The sequence below is a fragment of the Ictidomys tridecemlineatus genome, chromosome 11 (genome assembly GCF_052094955.1).
Source record: "Ictidomys tridecemlineatus isolate mIctTri1 chromosome 11, mIctTri1.hap1, whole genome shotgun sequence".
NCBI lineage: Eukaryota > Metazoa > Chordata > Mammalia > Rodentia > Sciuridae > Ictidomys > Ictidomys tridecemlineatus.
In genome coordinates this window covers 22,729,311-22,745,892 of record NC_135487.1, presented here as the reverse complement: position 1 = coordinate 22,745,892, position 16,582 = coordinate 22,729,311, and the positions used below count along the sequence as shown (strand labels likewise).

The following is a 16,582-nucleotide window of genomic DNA, read 5'->3' as shown; positions in this document are numbered from 1 at the left end:
GTAGATAAACACAATACTTTTATTTTGTTTTTATTTTTAAGTGGTGCTAGGGATCGAACCCAGTGCCCCACACATGCTAGGCAAGGGCTCCAGCACTGAGCCACAACTCCCAGCCCCTACAATGCATTTTTTAAAAGAACAGAAATAAATATAATGCACAAGAAGTCTATTTTGGTATAGTGAGGTTATGGACAATAATTTTGTCCTTGTTTATTTTCTACAATGAATGTGTTTTTCTTTTTAAAAATTAGATAAAGGACTGGGGATATAGCTCAGTGATAGAGCAACTGCCTAGAATGCTCAAGGGTCCTGGGTTCAATCCCCAGCACCACAGAAAAGAAAAATTAGGTAAAAACACAACAGGTTACTGAAACACACACAGGTGAAAACAGGCCCACAAGGGGTAGGCTCACCTTCTGCAGGATGGGGGTGGGGCAGATGTTGTCAAACAGGACTGAGTTGAAGATCCCATACACACCGTCATCAAGATGGTACACGATGGTCTTGGGGGCGGAACCATTTTCCTCTGCAGGGAGGGGAAGGGTCAGGGGCAACACAAGCAGAATGTGAGGGGCCTGAGAGTGGGGAGTTGGTACCATGGTGGGCCCAGCAAGCATGACAGGTCTGTGAAGCCAGAGGTCTGCCTCTTCCTCAACTATGGGGTGGGTCCTGCAATTGGAGCCACCAACAGCCATCCTTCTGATGACATGGGTTCACGGTTGTGTTGGGAACACCCACCCTTGCAGCGTTCCTGCCTGGGACACATTACCAGCCTGCAGCTGAGCCCCTAGGTGTCCTAGCAAAGGCAGAAGAGTAGCCCACCCGAATTCAAGGTCCCAAGAAGTTAAGCCTCTTGCTCAGAGGCACATAACAGGGTGGTGGATGAGCTGGAATGAGAAGCCAGGTCTTCTGACTGGACTAGGTAGGCTAATCCCCCAGATCTGTGACAGAGGCCAGAATGTCATTCCTGCACACGTGCGCGTGCGTACACGCATACACACACACACACACACACACACACATACATATGCAACATTTCTACCTGGAACCCACCACCCTGCCATGTGAATCATCCCTGAAGCTCTCCCTAGAGTCCTGGAAGGACAAAGAAACAGGGCAAAGCCCAAGATCAGAGTCTCTGACACCTCTCCCTCAAAGAGCAAAGAGAGGTGCCGAGGAGGCCTGATTTGTCGATCTGGGAGGGCAGAGAAGAATGTTTACACTGGTGGTATGGGCACACAAGCTGAATCAGCCCAGCTTGAACTTGAATTCCAGCACTGCCTCTTGTCAGTTGTGTGACCTTAGGCTGCTAACCCAACCTCTCCTTGCCTTCATTCTTTCATCTGTAAAGGGGACTTTAACAAATATAAGTTGTTGTTAATTATTTTATTAAATTATGAGGATGGATGAACAAGAGAGGAGACAGACATGGGTCAAACACAGGCTTTACCTCTTTACAAGCTATTAAGAAATTCACTTGTGTTCCCTTTAACTCTGTTTCCTCATCAAACAAAAATGGAGTCAGTAAAGAATCTATTCTAAGACAATCTTGATTTCAAGCCGCACAAAATATGAACATGCCTTGGGAAAAGGATGCTAAATAAGTGTCTTGGGGTGAGTGGACCCGATTGTAATTTTCCCTACAGCAAGCACCCATTCTCCAGACTCCCCCACCCCCACCTCTAGGCCTAAATCTAGACGCTGCTCAGCCAGCCACTGTCCCCAGCTTTAGGGAAGAATGGGTCTCTGCTATCCATCTGGCACCTACCCTCCCTGCCAGGCTGGTCCAGAAGAACCTCCTTCTTGGCAATGATGCTGACTGCCACGGTGAAGGCGGAGGTCACATAGTAGCGCCCCAGCTCAGCAAGGATGTCCACACCACAGCCCTCTGGGAAGTACAGGTCCAAGGCTGAGTTGATCACAGAAGCAATCTGGTGAGAGGGGATGAGGGGACAATTGTGTGTTCAAAATAGACTGGAAGCCTATTCTGGTTTGCAAGGTGAGGTTTATGCTAAAGATCTGCTACAGCTCCAAGTCTGTTTCTTGAAAGCTGCTTTGATTTCAGGAAGAAGGATTTGGCAGCTACTAAGGCCCCAGCTAGTAATTTGGGGCAGCTAGACAGGTGGGAGGGGGACAGGGCTGAATCACGACCCTCGTGCTTATATAAATCACCCAGTTCAGTGCCCTCATAAAGGGGAGGGGCATCCTTTTGTAATGCTAGGTGCTCAAATCCAGAAGCCCTGATGTGGATGGATCTTTCTTTCATAAATAACCAGTTCATTAAGTAATACATTAAATTAGAGAAAAAAAATTTAAAACAACCAAGGAGGAAAAAGAAGATAAAAGACATCCTAATTTTATCATGTTAAGGAACCTAATCATTGTGAGCTTTCTGGAGAAACTCCTTTAATTCTTTTTATGCAAACATTTTTTATTATAAACAAGATGGGTCTGTGTATATGTTCTGATTGCCTGTTTTACTCAGTAGATTGAGAATATGTTCATGTGAGTGAATATTTTCATTGTAAGAATGTTCTATGCCAAGGCGTGGTGGTGTATGCCTGTAATCCCAGCAACTCCAGAGGCTGAGGTAAGAGGATCTTACATTTAAGGCCAGCCTCAGCACCTTAGTGAGGCAGGCCCTAAGCAACTTAGCGAATCCTTGTCTGAAAATAAATGGCTATGGTTGTCACTCAGTGGTAAAGTGCCCCTGGGTTCAAATCCCAGTGCAAAAAAAAAAAAAAAGATCTATAATCTAACCAATCCCGAGTATTAGATGGTCTAGGTAAATGCACTCAATTTTGATTATATGCAAAGCTGCAACTCTGGTCTATGAGGCTAATTCTTTGGGTCCAGTTGGTATTAGCTCCTCTGGGTCAATTCCTAGCTGTGGAGATTCCGGAAAAGGCCTCTTTCTAAGAAAAAGTGACTCCTAGTGGTAAGATTAAGGATTGCAATGACATTTTCCTGCCTTCATCTCACAGGTGGGAAGGAGACACAGACTGGGAGTGGATCCAAGGTTGGTTTTCCTTCCCCTGCCTTCCCACCTTATTTTTTGTCAGCTCACCTGAGGGTGGACAGGGCATACTCAGACCCTCAAAGAGTCTTATGACATGCAAATAGGTTTTGGCTAAGCCTCACACAGGTTTGGTAAGCGGGTTCTGGTACCAGGCTGAGCCTGGTATGCAGCCAGCTCTGCTGTGGACTCAGGAAATGTCAAAACCTCTGAGTCTTGGTTTGCTCAGCCTTAGCATGAGGTTAACAGTAGTGAGATGATCCAGGAAAAGCAACGAGGACACAGCATGTGGCACACAGGACCCACTCACTGTATCCTTGTGATCATTGTATCCCTCCACCGTGTCCCCCTGCTCCCTACCCAGAGGGCCCAGTAAGACACTACTAGCGCCAGGGTTACCTCTTCAAATCTCACTTTGGCTCCCTCTATGCCAGGGAAGCCTCCACCAAGGTCCAGAATGTGCATTGTGTGGCCCAACTCGGCACCCATTTCAAACACAAGGCGGGCATCTGCGATGGACTGAGCATAGGCCTGAGGGTCAGGACAGCCACTGCCAACATGAAAACTGGGAAAGGAAGGAAGAGATTCAGCTTACATGAAGAGCCCCCCCACCCCGCCCCAGTCCCAGTCAGGAACAGCCTTGGGCAGACACGTGGGACAGTGTACCCATGTTAAAGGTACAATGACTGAAGGCCTGAACCGTTAAATGGGTTGCAAGGGCCATGTGGCAAGTGAAGACTAGACAGGAGGCACTTGGTGCTCCTCCCATCCCCCCATGCTGCCCCTGGAGAGGAACATTAAGGGATAAGAACTAGGGCCCCAAGAAACCCAGATCCAGACATGCCTGCCCCTCAGCTATGTGGCCTGGACAAGTTATTCAGCCTGCCTTACTTTAATTTCCCCAAGGCCAGGTCCCTGAAAAGAACCTTCTGGAATAAGACCTTCTGGAGATTGTGGAGTTAGGGAAGGGGACATTCCAAACCTTCTTTTCAGAGAGAGGAAATTCTCAACTGGCAAAATTCCAGGCCCAGGGGTAGGCCATGCTTGGAAGCTCTGGGCAAAGTCCCATACAGGATGATTAATTCCTGGGAAACAGGCAGAGGGCTGAGCATGGGTGGGGGTGGTGGGGATCCTGGTGCACACCTCACACCCACCACCTCCATGTGGCTCTTCTTGGCATTTTCAAGCAGATGTCTGCAGGATTTCAGCGACGCTCCAAACTTCAGGCTTAGGCGGCTCAGGGAGTGGGAGTCGTCTGTGGCAATGCACAGCACCATCCTAAGGAAACAAGCAGTGCACCCTGCTGGGTGAATCCTGCCTGCGCCTCCCCAACCAGGTCTCCTCTGAACCCAGAGCTGGGGACTCATGTGGCTCAGAGCCAGCTGAGTCCACAGCCTCCCATACCCCTCCTCTCCTGCTCAGCCATCAACCCACTCTGTAAGTGTCCTAGGACCCATTCTTACATTCCTGGTCTACCTCGTCAGATCTCCCCTGGGCAGCTCCCATCCTTCCAAATCAGCCTCTACACCTGGCAGAGTTTTCAGACATTTCAAGCATGAGGGGAAACATTTTGCTGAAAAAGCCTTATGAAGAACCCTAGTAACACGATGGAAGCCACTTTGGGTAAACCAGAGTGGCCTGCCACTCAACCTGCTCTTCACCCAGGGCTCCTTCCTGGATCCCCAGGTACCTAGTAACCTGTAAAAGCCACAGTCAGAGCAAAATGTCCAGCCCTGACCCCTTCCAGAATCCACGTCTGCATGTCATTCACTGTGTGCTCTGCCCATCATGGCGTATTCCAGCTGCATCACATTGCTGCAGATTCCTTGGATAACCCATACTGTTTCCAATACCAGTCTGTTTGCTCATGTAGTTCACTATGTGCCCTTCCCAAATTTTATTCATTCCTCAGGGCCCAATTCATGTGCCATCTCCTCTTGAAGCTTTCTTGACCACCCCCACCCCTGCCCAGGTTCTCTCAAGCCTGAGACTTGACCTCCAATACCGTGGGTCTTCTCTGCCTGGCTTGTAACCAGTGCCTTTGATCTAGTCAGACCCTGGCATCCTGGGCCCAGTCAGAGAGCAGCCACCCCAACCTCCTGTAAGTGTGGCCAGGTCCAGGACGGGGTCTTCTCCCAGCTCCCCACACCTCCCACCCTTCCTGCCCACACCCAGCAGCCCAGCCTCCCTGCATGAGTGACTCTTAGCTTACTTGGCACTGGGGTGGCTCTTGACCACCTTTGCCAGCTCCATCTCATTGTCGAAGCTCAGTAGCCGCACCCCATGCTTAGCAGCATACTTGATCTGTGCGATTTGCTTACAGGGGTTGGCATAGATGATCTTACTGGCAGGGACACCAATGCGCTGGACCAACTCCATCTCTGCCTGTGGGGTCCCAAAGGTGGTGGTGAGGAGGCACCAGGGCCTGCTGGCCCATGGGAGCCAAGGAAGCACAGGTGAGGGGCAAAGTCTTAGCTACACATGGGGAGGTCCATAACAAGTGGGCCATCCCTTTAAGACAACAGATAAACAAAAATCAGGACTTCATGCTGATTCACTCACTCTGCGCTGCTGCATACAGCCATCCCGTGGTGCGCTGCACAATCCTGAGGAGTCCCATTCACAGCAATTAGAGGGGTTGTTCATACATTTATTATAACTCACTGGTAGTAAATCATCTAATTCTTATAAAATCAGCATATTTATTATAACAATTAAGTCTCTTAAGGGGTACATTTTCTAATTCATATGAAGGCCCTATAGGGACTCATGATGGTCCTGATGACAGGCTTCTGATACATTTTTCTGGCAAATTTAAATGTTAAATGAATATTACTTGGAAAACAGTATGGAAGTTCCTCAAAAAATTAAAAGTAGAGCTATTAGGATCCAGAAATCCCATACTGGGTATATATCCAAAGAAACTGAAATCAGAGCCAGGCACAGTGGCACAAACCTGTAATCCCAGTGACCTGAGAAGCTGAGGCAAGAGGATCGCAAGTTTGAGGCCAGCCTCAGAAACTTAGAGAGGACCTAAGCAACTTAGCAAGACCTGGTCTCTAAATAAAAATAAAAAGGTGCATGCCTATAATCCCAGCAGCTCAGGAGGCTGAGGCAGGAGGACCATGAGTTCAAAGCCAGCCTCAGCAAAAGGGAGTAAAATCTAATCTGTCTCTAAATAAAATACAAAACAGGGCTGGGGATGTGGCTCAGTGATAAAGCACCCCTGAGTTCGATCCCTAGTACCAAAAAAAAAAAAAAAAAAAAAAAAGGAGGAGAACGAAACTGAAATCAGTATGTCAAAGACATGTCTTCTACACTTTCATGTTCATGCCAGCATCATTCATAATTAGCCAAGTTATAGAATCAACCTAAACATTCATTGATGGATGAGCAGATAAAGAAAATGTTATACACACACACACACACACACACACACACACAATGGAATACTCTTCAGCCTTAAAAAAGGAAAGATGTCTTGTCATTTATAATTTTTTTCTCTTGTGATGCTGGTAATTGATCCCAGGGGCTGCATACATACTAGGCAAGCATAGTACCACAGAGCCACATCCCCAGTGCCTGGAAATTAGTCATTTTTGATGACATGAATGAACCTGGAGGACATTATGTTAATTGAAATAAACCAGAGACAGAAGGACAAATACCATGTGATCACACTTGTATGTAGAGTCTAAAAAACTCAAATTTAAAAGAAGCAGAGAATAGAATGGTGTTGGCCAGCAAGATAGAGGAGCTGTGGGGAGAAGTTGTCAAAGGATACAGTGTCAAAGATAAGTCCAAGAGATCTCTTGTATGTCTTGGTGACTGTAACTAAGAACAGTGTACTGTATGCCTGGAAATTGCTAAGAGTAGATTAAGTGTTCTCATCACAAAAAAATGAATATGTGCATCAATGTGTTATGTAAGTTTGATTTAGCCATCCCACAATGTAAATATATATCAAAATATTATGTAGCAGCCAGGTGTGGTGGCACATGCCTATAATCCTAGCAGTTTGGGAGGCTGAGGCAAGAGAATTGCAAGTTTGAAGACAGCTTTGGCAACTGAGTGAGAACCTGTCTCCAAAAAAGAAAAAGAAAAGGGCTGAGATGCAACTCAGCAGTAGAGCACCCCTGGGCTCAATCCCCAGTACCACTCCCAAAAAAAATTATGTTGTATCTTATAAATATATATAACTTTGTCCACTTGATAAATAAGACCATTACTTTGTGTATTAAAAAGTCTATAAGACTGAGCACCTAGCTGGACACAGTGGTGCAAGCCTGTAATCCTAGCAACTCAGAAGGCTGAGGCAGGAGGATCATGAGTTCAAAGCCAGCCTCAGCCAAAGTAAGGTTGAGGCCAGCCTCAGAAACTTAGAGAGGACTTAAGACCTTGTCTCTAAATAAAGTACAAAAAAAATAGGACTGAGGATATGGCTCAGTGGTCGAGTGACCCTGAGTTCAATCCCTGGTACCTCCCAAAAAAAGACTGAGTAGATTTCTGGGAGATCACCCAGCCCCAAAGGTCTATGCTATGCAGGGTACCATGCTGGGTGACTCCAACTCAGCCCCTCTCCCCTAAGTCCTCCTCTTCCTCACCTTTTGTTTATTTGTTTGGTTTTTCTGGGTTTTTTTTTTTTTTTTGCAAGGCTGAGGAGGGAACCGGAGAGCTTTGAGCATGCTAGGCAAATGATCTGCCCTGAGCTACACCCCCAGCTCTTCCTCACCTTTATAGAATACAGCACTACTTGATTGCTGCATTAATGGTACAGACAATGATGACTGGCGGTGGCAGCTATGAGAGTAGCCATGTTCATTGAGCACCTGCCACAAGCTGCCCTGACAGAGGTGCTTGATATGAAGTGTTGGTAGACCTTTTTTTGTAGAAGGTCTGAATCATATTTCAAGCTCTGCACATCATGTGATCTCTGTCACACTATTCAGTTGCCATTGTGGCACCAAAGCAGCCGGAGACAATGCATAAATGAAAGAGTATGGCTGTGATCCAATAAAACTTGATGCAGTCAGGTAGTAAGCTGGCTTTGGACCACTGTCCATAGTTTGCTGACCCCTGCTTTAAATGCATCAGTTTATTCAGTCCTTACAATAACCCATTCAGGCGGGTATTAGCTCCATTCTACACAGAAGGAAACTGGTGCTCAGAGAGGCTATGGAACCCACAGATGGCAAAACCAACTTTCAAATTCAAGTCTGACTCTTCATGAATAAGTGAAAGAAGTCAAGAGCGAGCCAGTTTTGAAACATGGCAGGAGACATAAGAGCCATTTGTAACCATCTGAGTTTGTAATTAAACTCTAATTTTTTATTTAGCAAGTTTTTAGCACTAGGTATTTATATGCATTATTTCATATAGTGCCTATACCTATCCTATGAAATATTTACTGGCCACATTTCACAGAGTACAAAATTGAGATCAGAGAGGTGCACCTGCCTATGAAGATACTGTCAGTAAGTAGCAGAGTAGGACACAAAGGTCCAGCTCCAGAGCCAGACTCAGTCCCCCCACAGCTTGCTTCCCAGAGGTGGATGTGGCCTCCACCATGAGGTCAAGTGCATGTGAAAGTGTGTTTTTGCTCCCTGCCTTGCCACATGAGGTGAGGGGAAGAAACAATGATAACACCTGTGGTTTAGCTTTGATTATAAATACTTAAATATTATCATTTATAAAGGCTCGCTATATGCCAGCCATTGCATTTAGTTTGAATTTTAAATGCATTCTCAATTAACCTTCATAATACTCTTATAAGTAAGAGACTCAAAAGAGGTTAGGTGACTTGTCCAAAGTCACATAGTTTATAATGAATGACACAGCTGGGACTGCAACTGCCATACCTCAACCTGCACTGACAGGAGTCTCTTGTGCATTTATTGAGTTCTAAGGCTCTCTGATGGGTGCTAATGAAAACAAGTCAGGCAGCACGTCTGACCCCATGGAGCTTTCAAACTGCTGGGAAAGACAGGCAGTCACAAATGAATACTGAATAATGGTGGAATTATAAATTATTAAAAGGTTGAAGAAAAAGTACAGTATGCTAGAGAATGCTGGACCAAGAGACCTGGATGTGAGGGATAAAGGACAGCCTTTCTGGGGATCAGGAATTGAAGCAAAGCCTGCAGGGGGCCTCTGCCAGACCAAGAAGGAAGAAAAGAAGGTTTCCAGGAGACAAAGCAACCTGGACAGAGATTCTGGGGCAAGAAGGTGCTCAGGCAAACCAAAGAACAGCACTAGGTATTTATATGCATTATTTCATATAGTACCTATACCTATCCTATGAAGTATTTACTGGCCACATTTCACAGAGTACAAAATTGAGTTCAGAGAGGTGCACCTGCCTATGAAGATACTGTCAGTAAGTAGCAGAGTAGGACACAAAGGTCCAGCTCCAGAGCCAGACTCAGTCCCCCCACAGTATGTTGGCTTGGCTTGGGCAGGGTACATGTAGTGAGGAAGATGAGGTCAGAAGGTGGACAGAGCTCCCGAGAAAAACCAAGAAACTGCTGGTAGGTTTATAGTTTACCCTGAAGATGATGGAAAGAATTTTAAGAGTTTCAAGAAGGGAAATGACACAGTCAGAACTATATTTTAAACACAAGGTCTAAGTGTTTATTATTCTGTCACCTGAGGAGGGACCTGAGGGGATTCTGGGGAGAGTGGTCACTGGCTGTCATATTGCCCTGGGAGAGATGACATAACCAGCTCTGGAAAGACTGGGAGATGTGTTCCAGAGGCTGGCTACTAAGCTGATGATGGACGGCATGTAGGGATGAGGGGTGAGGATATGTGAGAGGCACATACACTCCCAGCAGACCTAGGCGTCCTCATGAGAAGAAGAGGGGGAGATCAGGGGTGTGTGTGAGCAACCTGGTCCAGGCCTCTGCTGGCCAGTCAGCTAGACAGACAGGTAGGAGCTGGAGGTTAATATGTGAGAGGCTCTGGCATACTGATGGTATTTAAGCATTGAGATGAGATGAAATTCTCTAAGAGGAGGAAGACTTTACAAGAGAGGGGGTCTAAGACAGAACAAGGAGGAATGCTACCATTTAGAAAGCAGTAGGTGATGGGAGAAGCCTGGCCCAAGGACTCAGGAGAAGAGAAGAGGGAGACAAATCCACAGATGATAATGCCATTCTCAATGAGCAGCAGCGCCTAGTGAAGGTGGGGCGGCCCTTCAGCACACTCTGTCCTCTTACGTATCTCTGAACTCTCTAGGGCACACGTGAATGTTATTTTTAAGAATATGTTGCTGAGTAGAATGCAGTTAAGAGGTCAGATAGTGCCTGGCGGGGTGGCACACATTCGTAATCTCAGCAACTCGGGAGGCTGAGGCAGAAGGATCACAAGTTCAAAGCCACCCTCAGCAACTTATCGAGGCCCTAAGCAACTTGGAAAAAAACTGTCTCTAATAAACAATAAAAAGGGCTGGAGATGTGGCTCAGTAATTAAGTCCCCATCCCCCAAAGTTCAATCCCTGATACCAAATAAATAAATAGTAAAAGATGTCAGATAAAAAGAGGAGCAAGGAATATATTCAGACCAGGTCCAGATGTGTCAACATGGACATATCTCCAATACCTACTGAGTTTAAAGTTGTGTGGAACAGTATGTACCACGAGTGCTTTTTATATACTGTTAGAAAATTGCAACATATTTTATATACTCTCTGTGACTCGCTGATGTGTTTTGTAGATGCTATGTATCCACCAAACCCATAATGGTCATTATCTATGGAGACATAAAACTGATGCCCTACTTTATCTTTGGGTGAAGGAATCAATGTATTATCTGAATAACTCACAAATTACTGCTTCAAATAAAGTGCTCATTGGATCTTGAAGGTCCTTGGGGTATCTTGATAACAGGAAATTCTTTCCAGCAGTGAGAGTGAAGGCTGGGCAGCAGTGGCCTGAGGAGCGGTATTGGGGGACGAGGCATTGAGTGGGGACAGGCAAGCATGCAGACAACCCGGCTGATATGACCATCGTGGGGGAGCAAGGCACTGGGCTGGAGGAGGATGTAGTGTCCGAGGAAGGCTTCTAAGGATACAAGGAAGCTGAGGGAGTCAGCTAAGGACAAGGGATGGGTTTGGAATAATGACATAAGGTCCATGGGAAGAAGACCAGATGGACCTGAGCCCTGTGCTAGCCTGGCTCTGGAACATGTCGAATGGGTGTCTGTCTATACATCCAGCCCTAGCTTATGCCAGGCCCTTCCCTTGGTCAATGTCCACTACGGCATGGTGCCATTAATCATGTCCACCCACTAATATCAACCAGAAGAGGGCAGCCTCTCCCCTTTAAGAAAAATTCTAAGTCAGACTGAGAATGGAGCTTAAGAGAAAGTGCTTGTCTAACAAATAGGAGGCCATCTCCAGTGCTGCAAAGAAAAAAAAAAACAAAACTTTTAATTCCCAGGAGCCACCTCTCTGTAAATGATGCCCCAAAGGGTCTGAATGATCCGAACCACAGGAGGGAGCTCAGACCTGTACTTGCCCTTATAGGGAAATGAGGGCAGACGACACTAGCCAAGTACCAGCTCAGCCACCTCCTTTTCCAAGGACCTTGGAAAAGACAACAGCAATGGAGTTGGAGATCACATTGCTAGACTCAAGCTGTCACCTCACAATGCATGACCCTGAGCAAATCTCTCAACCTCTGTGCTTCATTTCCTTATATGTGTAATGTGTCTCCACAAGACTGTTGTCAGAATCCTGATAAAATAATGACCTCAGAGAGCTGTTGCGAGAAAAAAATGAGATCATGTACAGAAACTTCTTGGCAAAGTGCCTGGCACAGCAGATGCCCTCAGCAAACAGTAGAAGTTTCTGCCATCTTCAAGGTCTCCTATGCCCTAGCACCTAGCATTTCTGCCCTTTGGAGGCCAGCCCCAGAGACTAAAAAGCCAGGCACCTCCTCCCTGGGTTTCCAGAAGCACAGCACTTCAGTCAGTGAGGTTTTGTCCTATCCTTCACCTCTAGACTAGGGGAACCAAAGGATCCTGTTCCTTCTCGCCCCAAGTGGAGGCCCAGTGTGCTGCAGGAGGTGGCTTGGAGGACAAAAGTCTTGGCTCTGGATTTCTTCCCACGAGCTTCACAGGGCTTTATGTAAGACACACATAATATGAGATGTGCAAAGCAAGAGCAAGAGACTCACCACCAAGAAGAGCAGGAGTATTAACATTCACTCCCCAGCAAAGGACCTTGTTCTGATCACTCCACCCCCATGCACACCTCTCCCCACCATCCTGTCCAGGCTGGATCTCTTCCTGTCTATTCCAGCAGTCCTTTCTAGAACTCTCACAAAATCCAGCTACCTTGCCCATCAGGGTTTAAAAGGAAGTTCCCTCAAAACAACCATTATTAACCATCTAGAAACTGAGAACAGCAACAATATCCCAAAACAATGCTCAGCAGGCCTGTTCCTATCTCAGAGCTTTGCACCTGCTGTTCCCTCTGTCTGGAATGTTCTTCCCCTAGCTATCCACCTGGCTTGATCCCCTGCCTCCTTCAGATCTGCATTCAAATTTCAGCACAGCCTTCCCTGGCCAAAACAATGCAATGCTATCACCCAACATTCCCTACTTCTCTTTCCTGCTTCTTCACCCCAGCGTTTTTTACAACCTAAAACACTGTTTTCACAGTTTCCTTTGTTTATTTTTTTTAAAAAGCAAGCTCCATGAAGGAAGGGCTTTTTTGTTTTGTTTGATTCATGGCTAAATACCCACCTAGAATAATATGTGGCCCCACTCTAGCTGCTCAATAAATATTTGCTAAATAAATGAGATATGTTCAAAACCATACCCTGAGGAAACTTTATAGCTTAAAGGCTTTTTAATCTAGTCAGAACAGAATGAAAAAAGATGAAGTAGGCATTCTACTCAAGGACAACAGAGTTTGTCTTGTGCAATGCTATACCTCTAGCTCTACCAAGCAGTCACAATTGTGGTTCAATGACTATTGAGTGACAGTACATAAGCAAAGTTGATCAAAAGCCAGTAGGAGGAATTAAGATAACAGCAGAAATCAAATTAGAAAGCCAGTAAAATTGGCAGCAACAACAAAATTGTAAAAGGATTAAAGAAAAGCACATTCACACATTAATATTATAAAAGAAAAAATAAAACCAACAATGTAGATGTGTTTTGTTTTGTTTTAATTGGAAGAATACCACATATAGCTCTATGCCAAGACATTTAAAAACCTCCTTTAAAAAAGAGACCCATCTACCCAGGGACACACAATGTTCCAATTTGGAACTTCAAGTCTAATAAAGTTCATGCTCATTTCTTCCTCCCTCATCCCTGGAGCCTCCTCCTGAGTGGATGGCTTTCCCAGAAGGTAGGGACCAACTGCAGGTCACTCTTTCCCAGGGCCCAACCACCCATCAGGGCCACAATCAGTAGGCATCAAAGATCAGTGCCCAGGTGAGGGCAGGAGCTCACCTTGTTAGCACAGCTGAAGCCCAGCCCCAGCTCAGCCAGGACCTTCAGCACACCCAGGCTGCTGTTGCACTTGACAGCATAAAAAGGCCGGACTCGAGGCAGGCACTTCAGAAAGCAAAAGTGCTTTCTCACCACGGCACCCAGGTCTGCCACAAAGAAGGCAGCAACCTCGCCCTGCACAACAAGAGGTGGATAGATGTGAGACACTACAATACCCAGCTCCCTCCCGGTGCAAGCCATCCATAATCATTCCAAATACCTACCTCCAGTTCAGTTCTGGCCACAAAGTTACCCTGTTGTGTAGGATGGAAGGCAAACTCCTTAGCCTGGCATTCAAGGCCCTGTGATCCAGCTCTCACCCCTCCCCTCAACATAGCTAAAATGCCAACTATAGGCTGGATCATTTTTCTACCTCCAAGCCTTTGTTCCCACCGACTCCTCCACTGGATTTAGCAAAATCCCAATCTACCTTCAGGTCTCCTTCCAAATGCCACCTACCCCAAACCTGTGAAGCAACTTAAAGCCTTGAATGCTGCTGTTGCATTTTGCATGTGCTTCCAAAGTAACAGGACTGCATATGCATCAGTCTGCACCAGGAAAGGCAGATGCTGTGGCCTACAGCCCACCACCTTCCACACACAGTTGCTCATGAAGCCTTGAGGTTGTCCCACCGCCACCACAAGCAACACCTATTGGCAACTGGTTATCACAAACTGGCTTGAAGGCTGAACATGTATGAGCCTGGGTAAGATACATTATTTAGACCTTCCTTGAGACTCATTTTCCTTTTCCTGCAACACTTTTTTCCTCATGCCCATCTTTCGTATTAGATAGGCTGCTAAGGGACAGAGATGATCAGACAGGTTTCTAGCCCTAAAGGGGCTTCAGTCAGAAGAGACACCTTCAGTGAGTGCTAGCAGGATGTTTCCACAAAATGTATTGGGGGCCACAGAGAAGGAAATAAAATCTGTGCTTGGGGCAATCAGGAAAAAGCAACACAGATGAAAAGAAAGGAATACTAGAAATGGGTAAAGGGGAGAGGCTTTCTGGATGTTCTCTGTCTGGATGTTCCAGACAGAGAGGACAGCCTGGGTAAAGTCAGGGCAATAGAACATAAGGCATCACTGGGAAATATGAATAGAGTAGTTCAGCTCTGATGGAGCATAATACATACTGTGGGATTATAAAGGCAGAAATGGGGCAACAGAATTCTGATTTTGAGCAGGGCTATGATATAGTTAGAAAGGTGGGATGAAACAGGGGGTTGTTGCTCAGGAGGCCTTTAGAGAGATGAGGACTGAACTACATGATGATGAGGACTGAACCCCTGGAGGGTTATTTCAGGAGGCAGACCCCACAGAGATGGGTGATGTTTACATGTGGGAGGTAAAGGAGGAAAAGTAGAGAACTCCCAGTCGGCTGTACTGAAAGGCTGGGTACAAGGCATTGATACTGTTTGTTCATCAAGGCAGGGAACACAGGAGGGGCAGATTTGGAAACTGGAGATAAAATGAGCCAGTCTCTGGCAAATATTTAGGACTGAATACCAAATAAGTGGAAGAATAATATGAGGGCCCTAGGAGCCCCTCCAGAGGAGAGGACAGGGGACCCATCCCCCACTCCCAGCCTCTCACCGTGGTGGCCTGTGAGGCCCCCAAAGTGAGTTCCTCCAGCAGGTCTTTGGTACTGAAGCCCTCCTCCACCATCACAAAGTCCGATTCACTCAGGTAGCCAGCCATGCTGAGCAGGAACAGCCGCTGCTGCCGCCGCCGCCTCCGCCTTAGAAAGTATGCAACACACTGGGGGGGGGGGGGGGGCGGAGACGAAGAGGAGGAGGAGGAGGAGGAGGAGAAGGAGGAGAGAGATGGAGGGCACAGCTAAGAGGCAGGATCCGCTGCGCCCCTCGCCTTCCAAATTTCGTCACGCCCCGCCCCCAGGACAAGCTTGGGAGTTTGGGTTCACTGGGAACGTTGGGGACGATCAGGAATTCTGGATGGGACAAAACATTGTATGCCTAAATGTCATGTCTGTCAGCCTCAGTTGCCCCACTTGTAAAATGGATGGATTGTTTTGGAGACCATTTCCAGTTCCGAAATTGTGGGTTTGGAAAGAGGTAAATAACAAGAGGGCAGGAAATCTAAGACATCTGGGTGGGGAAGTTTCCAAGGCGCCCCCAATCCTGACCACGCCCACCTAGAGAGGATGCCTTCGGTCAAGCCAAAGATTCTCAGCCTGAAAACAGCAGCTTAGATTCGAGTCCGCTCTCTGCTATGTGACCTTGGGTACTTTCCGACCCCTCTCAGAGCTCGGTTTCCCCGTTTGTAAATGGTTGGTCCTGTCATGCTAGAATTCTAAGCAAGCATGAAGGTGCCACATGGTGGGCGGGGTCTGCGGGCTCTGGGGCACGAATCTAAAGCAGGGATTCTGCCGGACTGACCCCTCTCGAGCGCAGGGCTGAGGTTCCGTCCCAACCCCCATACCCCCTTACCAAGCCCCGTCCTCCTTCGCGGGGGCCAGAGCCAGGCGCGCTGCTAGGGGGGGTCGCCGGTGACCTCGAAACTTGTGCAACACCCCGAGAAGGAGTGGCAGTTGCGGAGCCGAGGCCCCTGCTGAGAGGAGGCAAGAGGGGCCAGGAGGCAGGTCAGCACCGAAGCCGAGGGCGCCCGCTCCCCGAGGCTCCCCAAGCCACTCCCTGCACTCGCCTTAAAACGCATTTACACGGCTTCGGCCCATAGGTCTCCCTAGCGAGTGAATCGGATCCTCGGCGCCTCCGCTCGCTCGCTCCCCCCGGCTCCGGCCCCGCGGCCTGCGCCCCGCGCGCCCAGCAGCCACCGACCCCACGCCCCGCCTTCCGCCTGCTGTCCTCTTATATAAGCCCCGCCCAGGCCCCGCCCCTAGGGTCCTAACTCCGCCTCTGCTAGCTCCGTCGCCCTGGCAACCGGGTGCCGCTAGCCCATTGGTCGATTCGGACATAAAGCATTCAGCTCTGCTTGTGGGCTCCGCAAACCTGCGCCGCAGTCCCTCGCGGATCCTTCTCCGAGGTTACCCAAGCTGGGAAGTGGGAACGGCAGAGCCACCACAATTCACAGCGTCTACACAGGT

The 16,582-nt window shown here is 47.5% G+C and overlaps 1 protein-coding gene across 3 annotated transcripts in view; it reads right to left on the bottom strand.

Annotated features, from left to right (window-relative positions):
* Positions 1–16,335, bottom strand: part of Azin2 (antizyme inhibitor 2) — a 31,839-nt gene extending 15,504 nt beyond the window's left edge. Inside the window, exons 1-10 of one of the 3 annotated variants that reach the window (XM_078024905.1) lie at positions 16,183–16,335; positions 15,969–16,089; positions 15,115–15,279; positions 13,744–13,773; positions 13,481–13,654; positions 5,229–5,401; positions 4,160–4,294; positions 3,416–3,581; positions 1,769–1,931; positions 414–526 (exon numbers count right to left, since the gene is read on the bottom strand). In XM_078024905.1, coding sequence (XP_077881031.1) covers positions 414–526; positions 1,769–1,931; positions 3,416–3,581; positions 4,160–4,294; positions 5,229–5,401; positions 13,481–13,654; positions 13,744–13,773; positions 15,115–15,219 — 1,059 coding nt within the window. In that variant the 5' untranslated portion in view covers positions 15,220–15,279; positions 15,969–16,089; positions 16,183–16,335. 3 annotated transcript variants of the gene reach the window in all.
* Between the last annotated feature and the right edge of the window lie 247 nt (positions 16,336–16,582).